The sequence below is a fragment of the Oncorhynchus kisutch genome, linkage group LG2 (genome assembly GCF_002021735.2).
Source record: "Oncorhynchus kisutch isolate 150728-3 linkage group LG2, Okis_V2, whole genome shotgun sequence".
NCBI lineage: Eukaryota > Metazoa > Chordata > Actinopteri > Salmoniformes > Salmonidae > Oncorhynchus > Oncorhynchus kisutch.
In genome coordinates this window covers 17,784,407-17,804,875 of record NC_034175.2, presented here as the reverse complement: position 1 = coordinate 17,804,875, position 20,469 = coordinate 17,784,407, and the positions used below count along the sequence as shown (strand labels likewise).

Here is a 20,469-nt window from a genome sequence, read left to right as displayed (position 1 = left end):
TGGGTGTTGGTTAAATTGTGATTTTAATAGATGGAGTGAATTTGGAGCGGGTTTTTAGAGGAAAGGACATCGAGCGCAAGCACCATTAGCGATGAGCGGCTCTGCTCACACGCTCTGGTTGGGGCTCAATGAGCATTAGCTCATTCTTCCTCTGCTCTGCCCTCCATTTACCTCACCCCTTCCCTCCCTTCCTCCCCTCTCTACCTCTAAGTGTGGCAGAGGTGTGCAGTCCTTTGGGTTCGTGCTGGTGGACGGTCTTCAGCAGGTCGGGGTCAGAGTCAAACAGCTCCCGCTGGTTCTGCCAGTAGTTGCCGGGGGAGACCAGCAGACAACCGTGCTCCGGCAGCACTCTCTGCATACGCCGTAACCCCGGCAACAGGTCCGTCACCTGCAGGCAGAGCGCCTCCAAGCTCCTGACCCCAGAACTGCAAAGAGACGAAAGGTAAGTCCGGTCAAGTCAAGGTGCATTTTAAGATAGAGCAAGCTAAAGGTGGGGGAGAGACATCGGATGTGCGTGTGTAGTTTCACATACCCGTCGTTGTGTACATGGTTGCGGATCTCCTCCAGCAGGCTGAATACGCGGCCCAGTGGGGAGCGGAACACGTCCACAGGGACCAGCGTACTGTCCCAGGGAGACACAGCTGCCTTCACCAGGACCGGCTGGATGTAGGCCACCGGAGGACCCCGATACTGGAGGAACAGAGCCATAGAGGGTTTTGAAAAACATGGCAGAGAAGCGAATGAGTTAGTTATTTTACAGTCCCTTTTTCAGTTGGTATTTCAAAGAATTCAATTCAAATGGTACTTGGTGGTGTTTGTAAAGATTATGATGTTACAAATGTACCATGTCAACAGTCAAGCCATGTAGGTACTGTAGGTGGGGTGATCTTTTAACCATGAGTCTTACCCAGTCAGGCCGCTCGCCGAGGTCTCCCTGGGGCTCATGGGAAGGGACGGTGTAATCTCGGACCCGTGTGGTGAATTCCACCGGCCCGGTTCCCGGCAGAGGCAGCCGCAGCAGGGGGTAACTGAGAGAGGGGGGAGAGAGCATCGACATGGGAGAACATGGGATTGGAGAATAAGTGACAGTTGGGTCTGAATATTAGTTACAGGCCTGAGTATTGCGAAATATTATCACAGCACTAAAATATACACCCTCTACCAAAATGATCATTGCCTTACAGTTAAATGTATGTACACTGAACAAAAACATAAAAATGCAATATGGAACAATTTCAAAGATTTTACTGAGTTACAGTTCATATAAGGAAATCAGTCAATAGAAATAAATTCAGGCCCTAATCTATGGATTTCACATGACTGGGAATACATATATGCATCAGTTGGTCACAGATACCTTAAAAGAAATGGTAGTAATTTGCGGATGGTTAATAACAGAATCAGTCAAAAGATTTCATAAGTTAAAGCCTAACATGGATCAGAAAACCAGTCAGTATCTGGTGTGACCATTATTTGCCTCATGTAGCACGACATTTTAGCATAGAGTTGATCAGACTATTGCGAAATTGCTGGATATTGGCGGGAACTGGTACAAGCTCGTTCCAGAGCATCCCAAACATGCTCAATGGGTGACATGTCTGGAGAGTATGCAGGCCATGGAAGAACTGGGACATTTTCAGCTTCTAGGAATTGTGTACAGATCCTTGCGACATGGGGCTGTGCATTATCATACTGAAAAATGAGGTGATTGCAGCGGATGAATGGCACGACAATGGGCCTCAGGATCTCTGTGCATTGAAATCGCCATCGATAAAATGCGATTGTGTTCATTGTCCGCATTGGATATCTAATGTGAGCATTTGCCAACTGAAGTTGGTTGCGATGCTAAACTGCAGTCAGGACACTGGTGAGGATGACGAGCATGCATATGAGCTTCCCTGAGGTGGTTTCTGACAGTTTGTGCAGAAATTATTCGGTTCTGCAAACCCACAGTTTCATCAGCTGTCCGGATGGCTGGTCTCAGACGATCCCACATGTGAAGAAGCAGAATGTGGGCCAATTGCACACTCCCTCGAAACTTAATACATCTGTGGTATTGTGTTGTGTGAAAAAACTGCACATTTTAGAGTGGCTTTTTATTGTCCCCAGCACAAGGTGCACCTGTGTAATGAGCATGCTGTCTAATTAGCTTCTTGATATGCCACACCTGTTGGGTGGATGGATTATCTTGGCAAAGGTGAAATGCTCACTAACAGGGATGTAAACAAATTTGTGCACAAAATTTGACAGAATTTCTGTAATCTTTTATTTTAGCCCATGAAACCAACACTTTACATGTTGCATTTATATTGTTGTTCAGTATAATAACACATGTATGTGTATATAAGCATCCCTGAGTGTGAGAATGTCTGTAAGAGAGAAAAAAGAAGAAGTCGGTGCCACTGCTGGTGTGTTTTTAAAATATGAGTCTAACTAATGCCCACTAATTCCACCCTAATGTATGAGTAGGTAACTACAACCTTTTATCCCAGTTTGTCATCATCTTCACTCAAGGCCCACTTTCTAGGGCCCGTTTGCCCTGCAAACAAACTCATTTTAAATGAGAAAACACACACACACACAAAGAAAACCAACAAGCCCATTACGTTCAAGTGCGCCTCCAAAATTCAGCCAGAGTGACAGTGCTGCATTTGTCTGTCTCTGTCAGGCCATTGGGTACACTTTACCACGACCGGAAATTATGATGACAGCCTGGCAATACGTTAGAAAAGAATGAAGGTAGGTACACATTTGGATGATGCCAACCATAGCCAGTTAAAATCTCTGTGCCACCTAGTTCTATAAATATACGGACCTTGTGAGTGGAAATCTACAATTGTGTTATTTTATTACCCCACTGAGAAGGGTATAGGCCTAGCTCTATTGCTGAGAAGTTGTAGCCCACCCTCCAAAGACAAGCAAAAGCATTTCAAACCTCTTGAATAATTAACTAAAGATTCCAACAGGTCATTGGGAAATTGATTTTCATGTGAGGACTGAACACACTGAAACGTTTCTGGGTGTTCTACACACTAAACACTGACTCAGTATCCTGACCTGCACCACATCAATATGTGCAGCTTGCATAGTTCCAAAGTATAGTAAAATAAATATAATCTTATTGGTCACAAACATATTTAGCAGATGTTTTTGCGGGTGTAGTGAAATGCTTGTGTTTTTTTAATAGTGACGTGACTGACAGTGTTGCTCAGTAAGTGCTTTAACACTCTTTCATCCTGGTTCTTTGGCAGCCTGTTAGGCCCGGGGCCACGGGATACAGATTTCTCTTTGAGGACACTACACCCTCTCTCCCACTCGCTCTCCCTCCCTCTCTAAGGTCACTGTACTGCCACAAAGGGCTTTTGTTTTGCAGCAGGAGCCCCCACCTCCTGGGAGGCAGATGGAGGGCCAGGAACACACAGATAGGCCTATTCTCCAGGGGTCACTTTCTCACAGCCCTCTGCTGTGTCTCTCTTTTTAACTCTGATTCCACCCCCTTAATTCCCTGCACTCAGTGCAGCCGTCAGCCAGCCGTGCTTTTGGCAGTGCACTGCTGCCTCCACGGTTCCATGCTGTACCGTATTCGTTCCATCCTGTCCTGACTTCTCATCTGTGACAGGGTTGACCTCTAATGTGGAACTCTGAGGTGGAAAAGTGTGTGTTCTGTTCCCGAGTGCTGATTTATGTGTATGGCTCCGGCCGTTTCATTTAGTTGACTGGGTTTTGCAGGGTCTGCTCCTTTTTCTCCCAGCTCTGTTGTTTACCTCTTTTTTTATTTTCATCCATCCACTTCTCTTCTCCTGACCTACCATCTCACCTCTGCCCATGTCGATAAAAAAATAGATCCAATCCTTTCACAACTTGCCTTAAACCAAAAATGAACGTGTTCAGAGAAAGCAGTACAAGAACTCACATCATCTCTTGAAGATGCCCAGAAAGCCCATCCCCAGAACATCCCTCCCCATACACACATCCCTTCCTCAGACGTACCAGCAGGCGAGGATACTGGCGGAGGTGAAGAGGATGATGGGCACCGGATAGGATGCGCACAGCAGCCCGTGGCGGTAGAACGCCGCCGAGATCTTCTCCCGCAGCCGCTCTCTCACCGTCATCCTGGGGGGCGGGGTCAGCTGCCGGCCATCGGGGGGCGCCGTGCGCGGGTGGGCGAGGACCGAGCGCCGCGGGGCATCCAGGGACCTAGGGAACCACAGAGACGAGAAGTGTGGGTTAATACAAACTCAGAGGATACCTGGGTTGGGGTTCAAATTGAATGCAGTCAATTCAGGAAGTGATTTGAATTTAAAATGAATGGAAAAGCTTTGGATTAAAGCAATGAGCATAGGTATTTTTTTATATTATTGAATTGGAATTCCATTTTACTTCCTCAATTTGAATTGGCCTCAACCCTGGAGGATACTCAGCACTCATCACATAATCAGCTGCTGCTGAACATAGCCTGTGTTCATGTTGCTTTGGACGGGTCTGCCTTATTACCAATTTATTACACAAAACACCTCAAACCCCTGTATGGCCACACACTGCAGAAACCAAAGAGAAGCCCTCTAACTCCCTGTCCCATCAGAAACACCATAGATATCGGAAAAAGTGCATTTCTGTCCCAGTATCTGTTCAGGGGGAAGCTTGGCTGCCTCTCATGCCTGTTTGGCCGTTGTCCCCCAAAAGCACCAGATTTTAAAAGGTTTCACGAAGATCCTTGGCTTAAAACAACAGAGTCCTATTCCAGGCACCACAGCCAAAGTATGATTGACTGGCTCAGCTCTACCCCCTGAGAACTCTGAAAACATTCCTCTGGGGAATTTAGCCTACCTCTGGAGCGGCTTGATCTTCCACTATAAATACTCTATATACAGTAAACACAGCAGGCAGCACAACACACATACCAACACAATGGGTAGAGGGTAAACCGAGGGTTGAATTTAATCAAAGAGACCTCGAATGCCTTGACTCACCCCATTTCTACTTTGCTCTACATATTGACCTGATATCTAGCTTGTAGGTCCCATTATGCCCTGTGCGTCCATCTCCCCGGTCCTTCCCTGGTGTTGTGGTGCAGGAAAGCGAGGCCCGAGTTGGCAGGTGCTCAACATCATCTCCATCAGTGAGTTAATCCGGGATAGGAAACGCCACAACGACGCTCACAGATCTACGCCCCAAACCTCTCTACCTCTTTTCCCCTAGTCTCTCCATCCTGTAGCTACACGGGTGAGGCAGACTTAACAGGTAACACTCTGTACACACATCAGGCAGGCAGTCAAGTCAGTCTGCACATGATAGTGAGTCAGTGCATACCTCAGACTATGAGGCATTTTAAGACAACAACAAAAAATGACTGGACCCAGCCAGCAATACCACAGAGACTTTATGATGCCAAGTCTTGAGACATGTGCCACTATGGATTCCAGTAGCCCAGCTCAGGGAGGGGGCAGCAGTTCACCTTCAGTAGGACTACCTGCTTAACCACTCATACAGCAAACAATACAGCTTCTGACAAAGCAGAGCATGTCATTATGTTCCAAAAGCACATGTGCGAGAAAGTCAGGGACAAAAATGCCTCTCGAAACCATAAACCTCTTCTTTACATAGTAGCCTGTGTGTACTGTAGACATGTTTTTCTAGTTGCAAGTTCTCAGGAAATGAAAATAAGATGAATAGAAGTGAAATGATGCGTACCGGTAGACTACATTTTCCAACAAATGTGCAGACACGCTTCTCTCAGAAACATGTTTGCTAGCTCATGGAGGAATTGGTAACAGAGTTACACAAGACTAGGCTTAAGATTTCATCATATGCTGCTCGGAAGAAGAGTGTGCCTGAAGTAAACCAAATAAATGCTTACCTCCTAACGATGCTTCCTAAAATCCCCAGTTTGAAGGCATCACTGGATCCTATACTGTCCATTGCCATGATCCACACCTGTGTAAGGGGTCTTAAAACCCAACGTACAAAAGATAAGACTCCTGGCAAGTAGCACCATAAATGCAGAGATTTTAGTCTGCATTGAGGAGCAGCAAGATGGTATTTCAGCTCACTTCTCCCATAGTGAACTGAGTACTTGCTCCTCAACTCTAATGCCCCATAACTGTACAGACCATTCTTGAGTCAATGTCAGCTGGGACTAATGCCTGCAGGCTTTATTGCGACATAACTCATTTACAGCCACCAATTTACAAACACACAGGGAGCAAACTGGCCCAGTCAATCAGTAACCACTATTATATCATTGAAAATGGCAAAAACCCGGTCCAAAAACTACAATGAAAACGTTGAGCGACCCGTCATAGAGGCTTTAGTGATGAGACACAATTAATATTTAAATGGAAAATCAGTGGGCCTACGTAGTGTATTGCGCAAAAAAAGAAAAACTCCTTAACATTCACATACTGAGTTGAATAAAATATCAGCTTTTAAAAAAAAAAAAACTGTATACAATGTGAATGTGTGGATCTGTGTGTTATAAACATGCATGAAACATACAGTAGGTGAATGAATGGGAGAAGTGTGTCTGAAAATGTGAAAGTGAACAAAATGTCAATAAGTCGATATTGAACTTTTTTGTCCAGCAGGTCATTTTATAAGCAACGTTTTTTTTTGCAAAAACTCCAGAATGATATGAAGAGTGATCAGATTAACTGCAAAGTCCCTCTTTGCCATGCAAATGAACTGAATCCCCAAAAAAAACATTTCCACTGCATTTCAGCCCTGCCACAAAAGGACCAGCTGACATCATGTCAGTGATTCTGTCGTTAACACAGGTGTGAGTGTTGACGAGGACAAGGCTGGAGATCACTCTGTCATGCTGATTGAGTTCGAATAACAGACTGGAAGCTTCAAAAGGTGGGTGGTGCTTGGAATCATTGTTCTTCCTCTATCAACCATGGTTACCTGCAAGGCAACACGTGCCATCATCATTGCTTCGCACAAAAAGGGCTTCACATGCAAGGATATTGCTGGCAGTAAGATTGCACCTAAATCAAACATGTATCAGATCATCAAGAACTTAAAGGAGAGCGGTTCAATTGTTGTGAAGAAGGCTTCAGGGCGCCCAAGAAAGTCCAGCAAGTGCCAGGACCGTCTCCCAAAGTTTATTCAGCTGCGGGATCGGGGCACCACCAGTACAGAGCTTGCTCAGGAATGGCAGCAGGCAGGTGTGAGTGCATCTGCATGCACAGTGAGGCGAAGACTTTTGGAGGATGGCCTGGTGTCAAGAAGAGCAGCAAAGAAGCCACTTCTCTCCAGGAAAAACATCAGGGACAGACTGATATTCTGCAAAAGGTACAGGGATTGGACTGCTGAGGACTGGGGTAAAGTAATTTTCTCTGATGAATCCCCTTTCCGATTGTTTGGGGCATCCGGAAAAAAGCTTGTCCAGAGAAGAAGAGGTGAGCGCTACCATCAGTCCTGTGTCATGCCAACAGTGAAGCATCCTGAGACCATTCATGTGTGGGGTTGCTTCTCAGCCAAGGGAGTGGGCTCACTCACAATTTTGCCTAAGAACACAGCCATGAATAAAGAATGGTACCAACACATCCTCCGAGAGCAACTTCTCCCAACCATCCAGGAACAGTTTGGTGACGAACAACGCCTTTTCCAGCATGATGGAGCACCTTGCCATAAGGCAAAAGTGATAACTAAGTGGCTTGGGGAACAAAACATCAATATTTTGGGTCCATGGCCAGGAAACTCTCCAGACCTTAATCCCATTGAGAACTTGTGGTCAATCCTCAAGAGGTGGGTGGACAAACAAAAACCCACAAATTCTGACAAACTCCACGCATTTATTATGCAAGAATGGGCTACCATCCGTCAGGATGTGGCCTAGAAGTTAATTGACAGTATGCCAGGGCAGATTGCAGAGGTATTGAAAAAGAAGGGTCAACATTGCAAATATTGACTCTTTGCATCAACTTCATGTAATTGTCAATAAAAGCCTTGTGAAATGCTTGTAATTATACTTCAGTATTCCATAGTAATATCTGACAAAAATATCTAAAGACACCGAAGCAGCAAACTTTGTGAAAATTAATATTTGTGTCATTCTCAAAACTTTTGGCCACGACTGTAAATAAAAGCCCTAACAGCAAAGCACCCCTACACCATCACACCTCCATGCTTCACAGTTGGAACCAGACATGTGGAGATCATCCATTCACCTACTCTGTATCTCACAAAGACACGGCGGTTGGAACCAAACATCTCAAATTTGGACTCATCAGACCAAAGGACAGATTTCCACCGGTATAATGTCCATTGCTCGTGCAAGTCTCTTATTATTATTATTATTAGTGTCCTTTAGTAGTGGTTTCTTTGCAGCAATTCGACCATGAAGGCCTGATTCACGCAGTCTCCTCTGAACAGTTGATGTTGAGATGTGTCTGTTGCTTGAACTTTGAAGCATTTATTTGGGCTGCGATTTCTGAGGCTGGTTACTCAACTGAACTTATCCTTTGCAGCAATGATAACTCTGGGTCTTCCTTTCCTGAAACAGAGCCAGTTTCATCATAGCGCTTGATTGTTTTTGCGACTGCACTTTTCCAGATTGACTGACCTTCATGTCTTAAAGTAATGATGGCCTGTCATTTCCCTTTGCTTATTTGAGTTGTTCTTGCCACAAGATGGACTTGGTATTTTACCATATAGGGCTATCTTCTGTATACCATACCTTGTCACAAGACAACAGATTGGCTCAAATGCATTAAGAAGTTCAGAAATTCCACAATTTAACAAGGCACACCTGTTAATTGAAATGCATTCCAGGTGATTACCTCATGAAGCTGGTTGAGAGAATGCCAAGAGTATGGAAAACTGTCAAAGGCAAAGGGTGGCTACTTTGTTTAACACTTCTTTGGTTACTACATGATTCCATGTGTTTTTTCCTAGTTTGGATGTCTTCACTATTATTATACAATGTAGAAAATAGTAAGAATTAAGAAAAACCCTTGAATGAGTAGGTGTGTCCAAACTTTGCCTAGTACTGTGTATGTATGCATATAGATATATAGATATATACACACACAAAAATATAAAATGCAACATACAACAAATTCAACAATTTTACCAAGTTATAGTTCATATAAAGAAAACAGTTCATTTAAATAAAATGATTAGAACCTAATCTATGAATTTCACAACTGGGAATACGGATATGCATCTGTTGGTCACAGAAACACTACATGACCAAAGTATGTGGGCACCTGCTCGTCAAACATCTCATTCCAAAATCAAGGGCATTAATATGGAGTTGGTCCCCCCTTTGCTGCTATAACAGCCTCCACTCTTCTGGCAAGGCTTTCCATTAGATGTTGGAACATTGCTGTGTGGACTTGCTTCCATTCAGCCACAAGATCATTAGTGAGGTTGGGCACTGATGTTGGGCAATTAGGTCTGGCTCAGAGTCAGCATTCCAATTCATCCAAAATGTGTTCGATGGGGTTGAGGTCAGGGCTCTGTGCAGGCCAGTCAAGTTCTTCCACACCGATCTCTACAAACTATTTCTGTATGGACCTCGCTTTGTGCACAGGGGCATTGTGAATCTGAAACAGGAAAGGGCCTTCCCCAAGCTGTTGCCACAAAGTTGGAAGCACCGAATCATTTAGAACATCATTGTACGCTGTAGGGTTAATATTTCCCTTTACTGGAACTAAGGAGCCTAGCCCAAACCATGAAAAACAGCTCCAGACCATTATTCCTCCTTCACCAAACAGTTGTGGCTGAATTAGCGTAATCCACAAATTTAAAGGGGTGTCCACATACTTTTGTATATATAGTGTACCCTTAAAAAAGGGTAGTAGGGTGTGGATCAGAAAACTGGTCAGTATCTGTTGTGACCACCATTTGCCTCATGCAGCACGACATCTCTGTCGCATAGAGTTGATCAGGCTGTTGATTGTGGAATGTTGTCCCACTCCTCTTCAATGGCTGTGTGAAGTTGCTGGATATTGGTAGGAACTGGAACAAGCCTTGATCTAGAGCATCCCAAACATGCTCAACAGGTGACATGTCTGGTAAGTATGCAGGTCATAGAAGAACTGGGACATTTTCAGCTTCCAGGAATTGATTACAGATCCTTGCCACAGGGGGCCGTATATTATTATGCTGAAACATGAGGTGATGGCAGTGGATGAATGGCACGACAATTGGCCTCAGGATCGTCACAGGATCTCTGTGCATTCAAATCGCCATCGATAAAATGTCATTGTGTTTGTTGTCTGTAACTTATGCCTGCCCATACCATAGCCCCATCGCCACCATGGGGCACTCTGTTCACAACGTTGACGTCAGCAAACTGCTCGCCCACACGACGCTATCTGCGGTTGAGGCCGGTTGGATATACTGCCAAATTCTCTAAAACATAACTTCTTGTGCTTACGGCAGAGAAATTCTAATTAAATTATCTGGCAACAGCTCTGATGGACATTCCTGCAGTCAGGATGCCAATTACATGCTCCCTCAACTTAAGACATCTTTGGCATTGTATGGTGTGACAAAACTTGCACATTTTAGAGTGGCCTTTTGTCCCCAGCACAATGTGCACCTGTGTAATGATCATGCTGTTTAATCATCTTATTGATATGCCACACCAGTCAGGTGGGTGGATTATCTTAGCAAAGAAAAACATGCTCACTAACAGGAATGTAAACAAATGTGTGCACAAAGTTGGTGAGAAATAAGGTTCTTACACAATACTCCATAATGTCAAAGTGGAATTATGTTTTTTGACATTTTTACAAATGTAATTTAAAAAGAAAGCTGAAATGTCTTGAGTCAATAAGTACTCAACCACTGTAATGGCAAGCCTAAATAAGTTCAGGAATACAAATGTGCTTAACAAGTTCGCACCTCAACAGTATGTTTTAGGCCATTTGCGATGCAGCCAGAGGTGACAGAGTACACAAGTTTGGGCCAGGCCTACAAAACAGACCGTTTTCAAATGTCAAAGCAATTTTAGTGACAAAGGCCCAAATACACAGTTAATGTATAGCTGTTGACCAATCAAATTGCATTTGGTCAACGTTAACCAACTGGTGTGTAACAATATAAATTCCCCAGACAGAAAAAAAATTACCTACATTTTAATTTCACAATTTGGTACCAATTACAGTTAGTACTACTGCTAAAACATAATTCAGAAACACTATCACCCTCGTCTGTGAACACAGGAGGGTGGCGATGGTGATGCAACACAATAAATATCCCTGCACATGATCTCATTCAAATCAATTGTGTGAAAGTTTTCCCAATGCTTAGATTAATGGTAATTAATTAAATGGGTGAATAATTGGTGTTAGTTTTCTGCCATGAGAACAAACTTATACAGGCCTCCCGAGGGCGCGCTGTCAAACGAGTCACCAGTAGCGTTAGCTTTAACAGGTGCTACTTAGCTTGCTAACGCTAGCGAATGCAGGGCAACTTAATTTGAATGCCACTACCTAGCCAATATTTACTTCCTTCGTATTACCATATACAACTGAAATGTCAAAAACAATGTTAATCCATAATTCTGCAATATGGAACGTTGTAAAATCAGCTTCAACGCTTGAATCAAGCGTAACGTTGTTAGCTAGCTTCTGTTAGCAGATATGGTAAATGCTTGTTAACACTTTGCTGAATGATGCCAACCAACACCAGCAACGTATCCATGACAGCAAGGCAGGGTTGTTGACCTACCGCTGATAGTATGGCAGGCAGCTAGCAATTAGATAATCACATTAGCTAGCGATTTGCCGAGTAATGCCAGTGACAGTCTGTTTATAGCTATTAGTTAAGCGAACTTCGCTGGCTATAACGTTAGCTACCAAAAAACACCTAATCGCGAGTCCCGCGTTCATCCCCCCGCCAAACACAGATAAGTTCTACCCTAGGTCGAAAAAATATATATTCAATCTAGGTTCTACCCGTCTAACTTCGTTAGCCAGTTTAAAGATTATTATGGGCCGCTTTGCTGGCTAATCGAGTCAATTATCTACCGAAGTTAACACACACCAAACTTAACTAGCTACTAACTACTACGTTACACTTGACTTGCCTGGCTGAATAACTTTCTCGTGTCTTCGTCGAGAGTGCTGGTCCTGCTATCCAGGAGCTATTCGTGTACGGTCTTAACCTCCTTATTATAGTAACTTAACTGGAAAAAACTGACTGCATCAACAGAACCATGTCACCACTGTGTATTTTCATCAGCAGCGTGAATTGTCGACCTCTCACCCTTTACTTCACCCAAGACAGGAAAGCATGAGGATATAGCGACACGCGGTGGATATTATTGAAAACGTGTTTTACTACTGTAAACCACACAGTATTTTACTTTCATGACCAACAACGCCCCAAAAAACTCTTACACTGGTATTAAATGTGCCGTTTATTGTTTTGTATAACACAAGTGCAACCTAGTCAGGTCAGTTCACAATGTCGCTTGAGAAATTACCTATTCACCCAGGCTTCCTATGTCAGCTTTGCAATGCATCTGCTGGGTTGGTTTTAAAGCGGAAATCCAATGTTCAATTCAATACCACATCTCCAGTTCAAAACTGATCCCGACCTGTTTCATGATCATGACCATCTTTGTAGCTGTGCCATTACATATATGACAGCATAGGCAGCTCCATTAAGGCATCTCCATTTTGAAGTAGTCCATTTTCTTCTTTACAATTGACTGATCCCTTCAGATGACCCAATTGGACATGATTCCAACAGTCACCAGGAGGGATCAGCCAATGAAGTTGGAAGTTCCATGAGGTTGACTACTTTAAAATGGCGGAGGTCCAATAGCCGCCCATGATAATATAGCCTTTTGGCCACTAGAGGCCTCTATCATTCTCTATGGCTGAGCACAGAGAGCCATGTGACTGAGAGGTGAGGGAAGGGAGGCATTGAGGGCTCAAAGGACTGCACTGGACATCCCCCTGGCGAAAAAGGAAGCCCCCTTGTCATGGACCTTGTACTGGAAGAGTTTCTTCTGGGCCTGCTGCTTGTCACATTGTCCTCGCCAGCACACTTCCACCTGAAACACACAAACACAGTATGGTTCAGCTTAATGCGTTTAACAGTTTTCTACTACATATAACATGCAATCTCTTTCTCTCTCTTTTTTCCACTCTCTCACACACACACACACACACACACACAAATAATCTAATCCATCTGACTTGTCCGTGGATGTCCCTGCAGTAGCCGGTGGGGAGACCCTGTACTTGGAGTGTGAGGCTGCACTGGTGTATAAGGCCCCTCAGGAGCCGCTCTGAGCCTTCATCATCACTCTCCTCTTCTTCTTCTGCCTCACATCGCACCAACATCACCATGCTGCCCTGCAGATCAAAAGGGAAAGGGATAGTAGATAGAGGAATGTGTGTGATTATTTGAACAGAGTCAGACAATGGAGAGACAGCGAGCTTGTGATAGCGTGCGCCTCCCATGTCACACCGCTCATCCGAACCCTCCACTAGCTTCCAGCCGAAGCTCGCATCCACTACAAAATTATTGTACTTGCCTACGGAGCAGCAAGAGGAACTGCCCATCTCTACTTTCAGGCTATGCTCAAACCCTACACCCCAACCCGAGCACTCCGTTCTGCCTCATCTGGTCTCTTGGCCCTCTCACCCCTATGGGAGAGCAACTCCCACTCAGCCCAGTCCAAGCTCTTCTCTGTCCTGGTACCCCAATGGTGGAACCAGCTTCCCCCTAGAGCTAGGACAGCAGAGACCCTTCCCATCTTCCGACAACATCTAAAACCCTACCTCTTCAAAGAGTATCTTAAATCATCCCACAGCCCCCCACCCTTTCTACTTTGAGGAAAATGTACTTACTATGACTGTGTAATGTGGTTGTCCCACCTAGCTATCTTAAGATAAATGCACTAACTAAGTTGCTCTGGATAAGAGCGTCCGCTAAATGACTCAAATGTAAATGTAAAATGTGATATACTGTATTATCTGACCTGCAGCTCAGAGCAGACAGTGGCTCTGCAGTAATGACTGAAGTCCAGCGCCGCCCCAACACTGACCCCCAGACTCAGGACCACACTGAGGTCATCCACCAGGAGCACAGGGGGACCCCACTCCTCAGCTCCACCCACTGCCCCCCTTACATTGTCCCGCACAAAGTCATATAGACCCCGCAGGCCGGAACTGGGATCTCTGTGGAGAGGTGGAAGGGAACAGAGAGACAGGGAGAAAGATTGAGGGGGCGAGGGATGAGAGACAAAGAAAGAAAGGGGACATAGAGGGGGAGATAAATGAAGCAGGAAGAGATTTTCAGATTCATACTATCATTAACTGCTTCGATTACATCAGAAAAAAAGGTGTATGAGTGTGTCAAACAATACATATTGGATTCCCAGAACCAGATAAAGTCTATGATATTGTAGGACCAAAAAGCACTTTCAATGGAGCTTCTGCACTGAATGAACATGCTTTTTAGTCCAGGAGTAGGCTTAATTGAAGTCAACACTACAGACAGGTGGTACCTGAGGAAGTCCATTGTCCGGGTTCCTTTGCTGGCCTCCCCCTGAAGCAGTACCCCCAAGGATTCCTTTAGCCCCTCTAGGAACACCAGCTGCCCTTTCTCCCTTGCCTGGGTCAAACTCACACCCTGATTAACATGGAACACAATGAAAGAACCCATACAAAATGTAGTTAATACATCTCCACCAAGCAACAGCAAATCATACACAACTGTAAAGACACATTTACTTGCACAGTATGTATAAGAGGGGCTGGGGGGAAGTTTAACCCAGCGTTTTGGAGGATAAGTATACTCACCAACCGTTGACTGATTGCACTGTAGTGACTGAAGGACTGCACAAGACCCAGGAAACACACCTTACAGCCCGCTGTAAATCACACAAAAAAATTCTGAGCACGTCTGACCTCAACAGATTTTTATTTTTGACCACTTATGAGAGTGCATCATAGTACACAACTTGGCCCCATTGGTTCCCTCTATTATTGTCTTTTCACCTAACACTACAGTCAACATCAATAGAGGGCATGGTGTTACAGACAAGTATCAGTCAACTAGACATCAGTCCACTCACATAAATCCTCACCTCGTAAATAAAAGGAGAGGAAATGGTGAATGAGGAAGGACGCGTCTGTATGTTTGTCAGACACTAAAATAAACTCTCCCTGTAAAAAAAACACACATAAATCCAAAGGTTAGGATTAGGCATAAGGGTTTAAATTGGTTACGGTTAGAGGTGAGGTTAGGGTTACCGGCTTGAAGCTGTCAGGACTAGTATTGAGAATACTGTTGAGCTCTGCAAACATCTTGAGAAGGGATGAAGATTTATCTCATACGAATCTTTTGATGTCTTCTGGTGAGTTGCTAGTTAGCTATTAATAAAGTATTATCTAGCTAGCTAGGTATCTTAACCAATGTCTTTACATATGAAAGTTTAACACTACCAGGAAAGTACATTTAGCTAGCTACAGTAGTAGTGCAGACTGTCGAGGGAGGCTATGAAGTTGGCTAGATTGTTGACACGATTTTTTTTTTGCGTTATCCAGGACAAATCACAACTCAAAGTACCTTTTCATCAATAATAACTACATTAATTGAATATGTTCAAAACAATTCCCTATTCATAGCTATTTCTTTTTCCGAATGTTTGTTGTGAAAAAGTAGCATGATACACGACCGTAGTTTCTACTGCACGAAGAGAGGGACAATCTGAGTATGTGAAAAGCGTTTCGACTTCTTCTTTGATGAAGTTTAACGGCGGTTGGCATCCAATAATTGTTGCATTACCGCCACCTACTAGACTGGAGTACAACTCCACAACTCCATAACTCCACAACCCTTATACTTTGCTTGAAACAAATAAACAAATAAACAAATACCCTACCTTCTAAAAGTACACTCCTCCCCAAAATCTCCCTACTCCACTATTTAAATATATTTAGTTCTACCTCAGGCCAACAACCTGAAAGGATGGGACACCACCACGTAACACACCCTGTAACTCTTCTGATGTCAAGTCTCGCACACCCAAATACCTCACTGCAGCTGCCACCACAACTTACATTTTCTGTGATTTACTTTCCATACATGCAATACAGTTGATAACCATTGCTGTAAATGCAAAACATCCAATCTTACTGAAACATATATCAGTTGTTGGCCTATCCCTCTGTACTGGTACAGATCTACTACTCACACCACTCCTCTCAGGATCCATCCCTCTGTACTGGTACAGATCTACTACTCACACCACTCCTCTCAGGATCCATCCCTCTGTACTGGTAAAGATCAACAACTCACACCACTCCTCTCAGGATCCCTCCCCCTTGACCCATATTCCTCTACTTTCTTCACTGCCTCAGCATATGACAACTTCTGCACTACTGGAATCCTCAACCCGCCTCTCTCGCACGGGACATCCCTGATCACCAGCCCCATGGGCACCCATACAATTAACACATACCACTACTATCCCCAATGCTACACATTTGTCTCATGCCCCTCTGCACACTTCTCACACCTAGGAACCACACTCCTACACATTGCTGCCACATGCCCATAAGCTTGACACCTGTAACAACGTAATGTATTCGGCACAAAAACTCATACAGGATAACTTATATATACTAATATCACTTTGTCGGGCAAAGATTCAACATAAAAACTCAAAAGAACAGACAATGACTTTTCTCTTTCACCACTCACGTCACCCTGTCTGCGTTGTACCAAATGACGAGCATCACAAACTTCAACTTTTATATTTACTGCTACCCCAGTAATCACTATTTTCAATGGCGCTCTTTTCTTGAGAGCAAAACAATTCACATTTCTTGCCTCCATTAGTTTAAAGCAGAGCTCCTTCTCCCTCTGACCAGCAGTAACACAAACAATTATCACAAGACCACTTCTGGTTATCCTCGCCGATTCCACAGCACCCAACTCTGTTTTCACCCACCCTGAAACCAAAAATGGATCAGCCAAAAGGCAAGGGTCCACTTTTTCCAAAAACTTCACTCCATCTTTATCCTGACCCTCGGTGCAAGGCTTATTCTCTGAGAACTTCACCACACCCACCACCTACCACCTCCGATACTTTGACCTCATTCACATCCATTTCTCCTCCTGTCTTCAGGTCACTCTACTTACACTTTCTACCATTCCACTTTAACAAACCATCTCCCTTTTCCCCACTATTTTTGACAGACTCAAGCTCACCCTCTTCCTCCCTCTCTCTCTTAGACCTCCTCTGCCTCTCTTTTCCCTCCATTGCTCCTCCTTATTCCAAGTATACAACTCCTTATGATAATCATACACTTCCCTGACATGCATCTTGTTCTTGCCTTCTCAAGGGATGACATTTAGCCAGCTGTCATAATCTCCATATGGACCCCTTCTTCTTCTTCGTTGGAGTTTAACGGCGGGTGGCATCCAATATGTTGCATTACCGCCCTCAACTATAATATAAATCCATTATACTTTGTGATACAACTTTTTTTTTTTTATTAAAAAACTTCCAACTAATCATACACATAAAAAATCTACGATCCTGTTCTTGCACCATACCAACGGCCTGGGAGGACGGGACACCACCACTCAACACCTCCTGTAACTCTTCAGAAATCAGATCTTGTATGCCAAAATACTTCTCTGCAGCTGTCACTACAACATCTGTCACGACAACATCTAGTGACATCTGTCACTACAACATCTATTTTCTGTGATTTATGTTCTATTTCTGCAGTACAATTGATAACCATTGCTATGAATGCTAAGAAGCCAACCTTACTGAAGCATACAGTATCAGTCAAAAGTTTGGACACACCTACTCATTCAAGGGTTTTTCTTTATTTTTACTATTTTCTACATTGTAGTATAATAGTGAAGACATCAAAACCATGAAATAACACATATGGAATCATGTAGTAACCAAAAAAATGTTATAACATATATTTTGATTTGTTTATTTGAGATTCTTCAAAGTAGCCACCCTTTACCTTGATGACAGCTTTCCACACTCTTGGCATTCTCTCAACCAGCTTCATGAGGTAGTCATCTGGAATGTGTGCCTTGTTAAAAGTTAATTTGTGGAATTTTCCTTTCCTTCTTAATGTGTGTGAGCCAATCAGTTGTTTTGTGACAAGGTATGGTATACAGAAGATAGCCCTATTTGGTAAAATACCAAGTCCATATTATGGCAAGAACAGCTCAAATAAGCAAAGGGAAATGACAGTCCATCATTACTTTAAGACATGAAGGTCAGTCAATCCGGAACATTTTAAAAACTGAATGTTTCTTCAAGTTCAGTTGCAAAAACAATCAAGCGCTATGATGAAACTGTCTCTCAGTTTCAGGAAAGGAAGTGTTACCTCTGCTGCAGAGGATATGTTCATTAGAGTTACCAGTCTCAGAAATTGGAGCCCAAATAAATGCATTGCAGAGTTCAAGTACAGACACATCTCAACATCAACTGTTCAGAGGAGACAGCATGAATTTGGCCTTCATGGTCAAATTGCTGCAAAGAAATCACTACTAAAGGACACCAATAAGAAGAAGGGGCTTGCTTGGGCTAAGAAAAACTAGCAATCGACCTTAGACCAGTGGAAATATGTCCTTTGGTCTGATGAGTCCAAATTTGAGATTTTTGGTTCCAACTACCGTGTCTTTGTGAAATGCAGACTAGGTGAACGGATGATCTTCGCATGTGTGGTTCCCACCGTGAAGCATGGAAGATGTGTGATGGTTTTGGGGGTGCTATGCTGGTGACACTGTTTGTGAATGATTTAGAATTCAAGACACACTTAACCAGTATGGCTACCACAGCATTCTGCAGCAATACGCCATCCCATCTGGTTTGCGCTTAGTGGGACTATAATTTGTTTTCAACAGCACAATGACCCAACACACCTCCAGGCTGTATAAGGGCTATTTGACCAAGAGCGAGAGTGATGGAGTGCTGTATCAGATGACCTAGCCTCCACAATCACCCGACTTCAACCCAATTGATATGATTTGGGATGAGTTGGACCGCAGAGTGAAGGAGAAGTAGCCAACAAGTGCTCGGCATATGTAGGAACTCCTTCAAGACTGTTGGAAAAGCATTGTGCAAAGCTGTCATCAAGGCGAAGTGGCTACTTTGAAGAATCTCAAACTTGAAATATCTTTTGATTTGTTTAACACGGTTACTTTGGTTACTACATGATTCCATATGTGTTATTTCATAGTTTGGATGTCTTCAATACTGTTCTACAATGTAGAAAATAGTAAAAATAAAGAAAAACCCTTGAATGAGTATGTGTGTCCAAACTTTTGACTGGTACTGAATAACACTAGTTGGCCTATCCCTCTGTGGTGGCACAGATCTACAACTCACAGGGATCCTCTCAGGATCCCTCAACCATGACCCACCTTCCTATACTTTCTTCACTGTCTCAGCATACGACACCTTCTGCACTACTCTGACTCTAGCCACCTCAACCTACCTCTCTCACACTGAACACTTCCGATACCCAGCAACATGGGCAGCCCTACAGTTGACACACACAACTTCATCCACCGAAACGATACACAATCCTCTATCCCATGCCCTCCTGCACACTTAACACATCATGGAATCTTCGTCCTACAAACTGCTACGACATGACCATAAACGGTGCACCTGAAACAGCGCAGGGGATTGTGTACCAAAGCTCTAACAGGATAAATCCTAAGGTGACTCAAAACTCAGAAGGACTGACAGTGACTCCTTTGTTTCACCACACTCACCACTGGGTCTGCGTCACAGCAAACGGAGGGCATCACAAACACCAGGAATCTTCAGCTTCAATTGATCCACCTCCACACTTAACGCTACCCCAGAAATCACTCATTTCAATTGTGCCCTGTTCCTAAGAGCAAAGCAAGAAACAAATCTTGAACCAAGTTACGTGACACCGAGCGCCCACTCCCCCTGGTCAGAAGAAACACAAAGAAACATCACAAGTCCACTACAGGTTACCTGATTCAACTGCACCCACCTCCTTTCCCTCCCACCCTGAAACCACAAATGGATCCGCCAAAAGGTAAGGACCCACTTTCTCCAAAAATGTCACTCCTACTGGACCAGATTCTTCTTTATCATGTCCATTGATGCCAGGCTCGGGTCCGAGCTGTTCACTACACCTTCCACCTCACTTAACTCACCCTCATTCACTTTAATTTTCCCTCCAGAACTCGGTCTGGCACACGGCTCACTCTGTTCGCACTTGACATCAATCCTCTTCAACACCCCATCTCTATTTTTATCACCATCTTCCTCAGTTTCAAATTCAACCTTTCCTTTCCTCAAATATCTTCAACCTCTTCTTCCTCCTTTTCCCCTCTATTCTTCATCAGAATACACCTCTGTGTCCCTATCCCAATATTCCTCTTCCCCTGACTTTGCTTGCGGCCCGGTGGCATCCCGACGTAACTCCCTCTCATAATCCTGCTCACCTCGGAAACGTGTCTTCTCCGGGC

General features: G+C 43.9%; 2 protein-coding genes across 3 annotated transcripts in view; both read right to left on the bottom strand.

Moving 5' to 3' along the window:
• Positions 1-12,256, bottom strand: part of LOC109908426 (sterol regulatory element-binding protein cleavage-activating protein-like) — a 28,828-nt gene extending 16,572 nt beyond the window's left edge. The window contains exons 1-5 of one of the 2 annotated variants that reach the window (XM_020507073.2): positions 12,044-12,256; positions 3,991-4,197; positions 908-1,028; positions 533-690; positions 205-425 (exon numbers count right to left, since the gene is read on the bottom strand). In XM_020507073.2, the coding sequence (XP_020362662.1) occupies positions 205-425; positions 533-690; positions 908-1,028; positions 3,991-4,112 (622 nt within the window). In that variant the 5' untranslated portion in view covers positions 4,113-4,197; positions 12,044-12,256. Of the gene's footprint in view, positions 1-204; positions 426-532; positions 691-907; positions 1,029-3,990; positions 4,198-5,857; positions 6,134-12,043 lie in introns of those variants that run through there. The other variant, XM_020507066.2, reaches the window with a different exon arrangement.
• Positions 12,257-12,358: 102 nt separating this feature from the next.
• Positions 12,359-15,713, bottom strand: elp6 (elongator acetyltransferase complex subunit 6). The gene is made up of 7 exons (XM_020507058.2): positions 15,228-15,713; positions 15,062-15,140; positions 14,775-14,845; positions 14,480-14,604; positions 13,952-14,150; positions 13,164-13,322; positions 12,359-13,018 (listed from the first exon to the last, which is right to left on the bottom strand). Exons 1-7 carry the CDS (start codon positions 15,279-15,281, stop codon positions 12,896-12,898), a joined length of 810 nt encoding a protein of 269 aa, XP_020362647.1. The 5' UTR covers positions 15,282-15,713; the 3' UTR covers positions 12,359-12,895.
• Between the last annotated feature and the right edge of the window lie 4,756 nt (positions 15,714-20,469).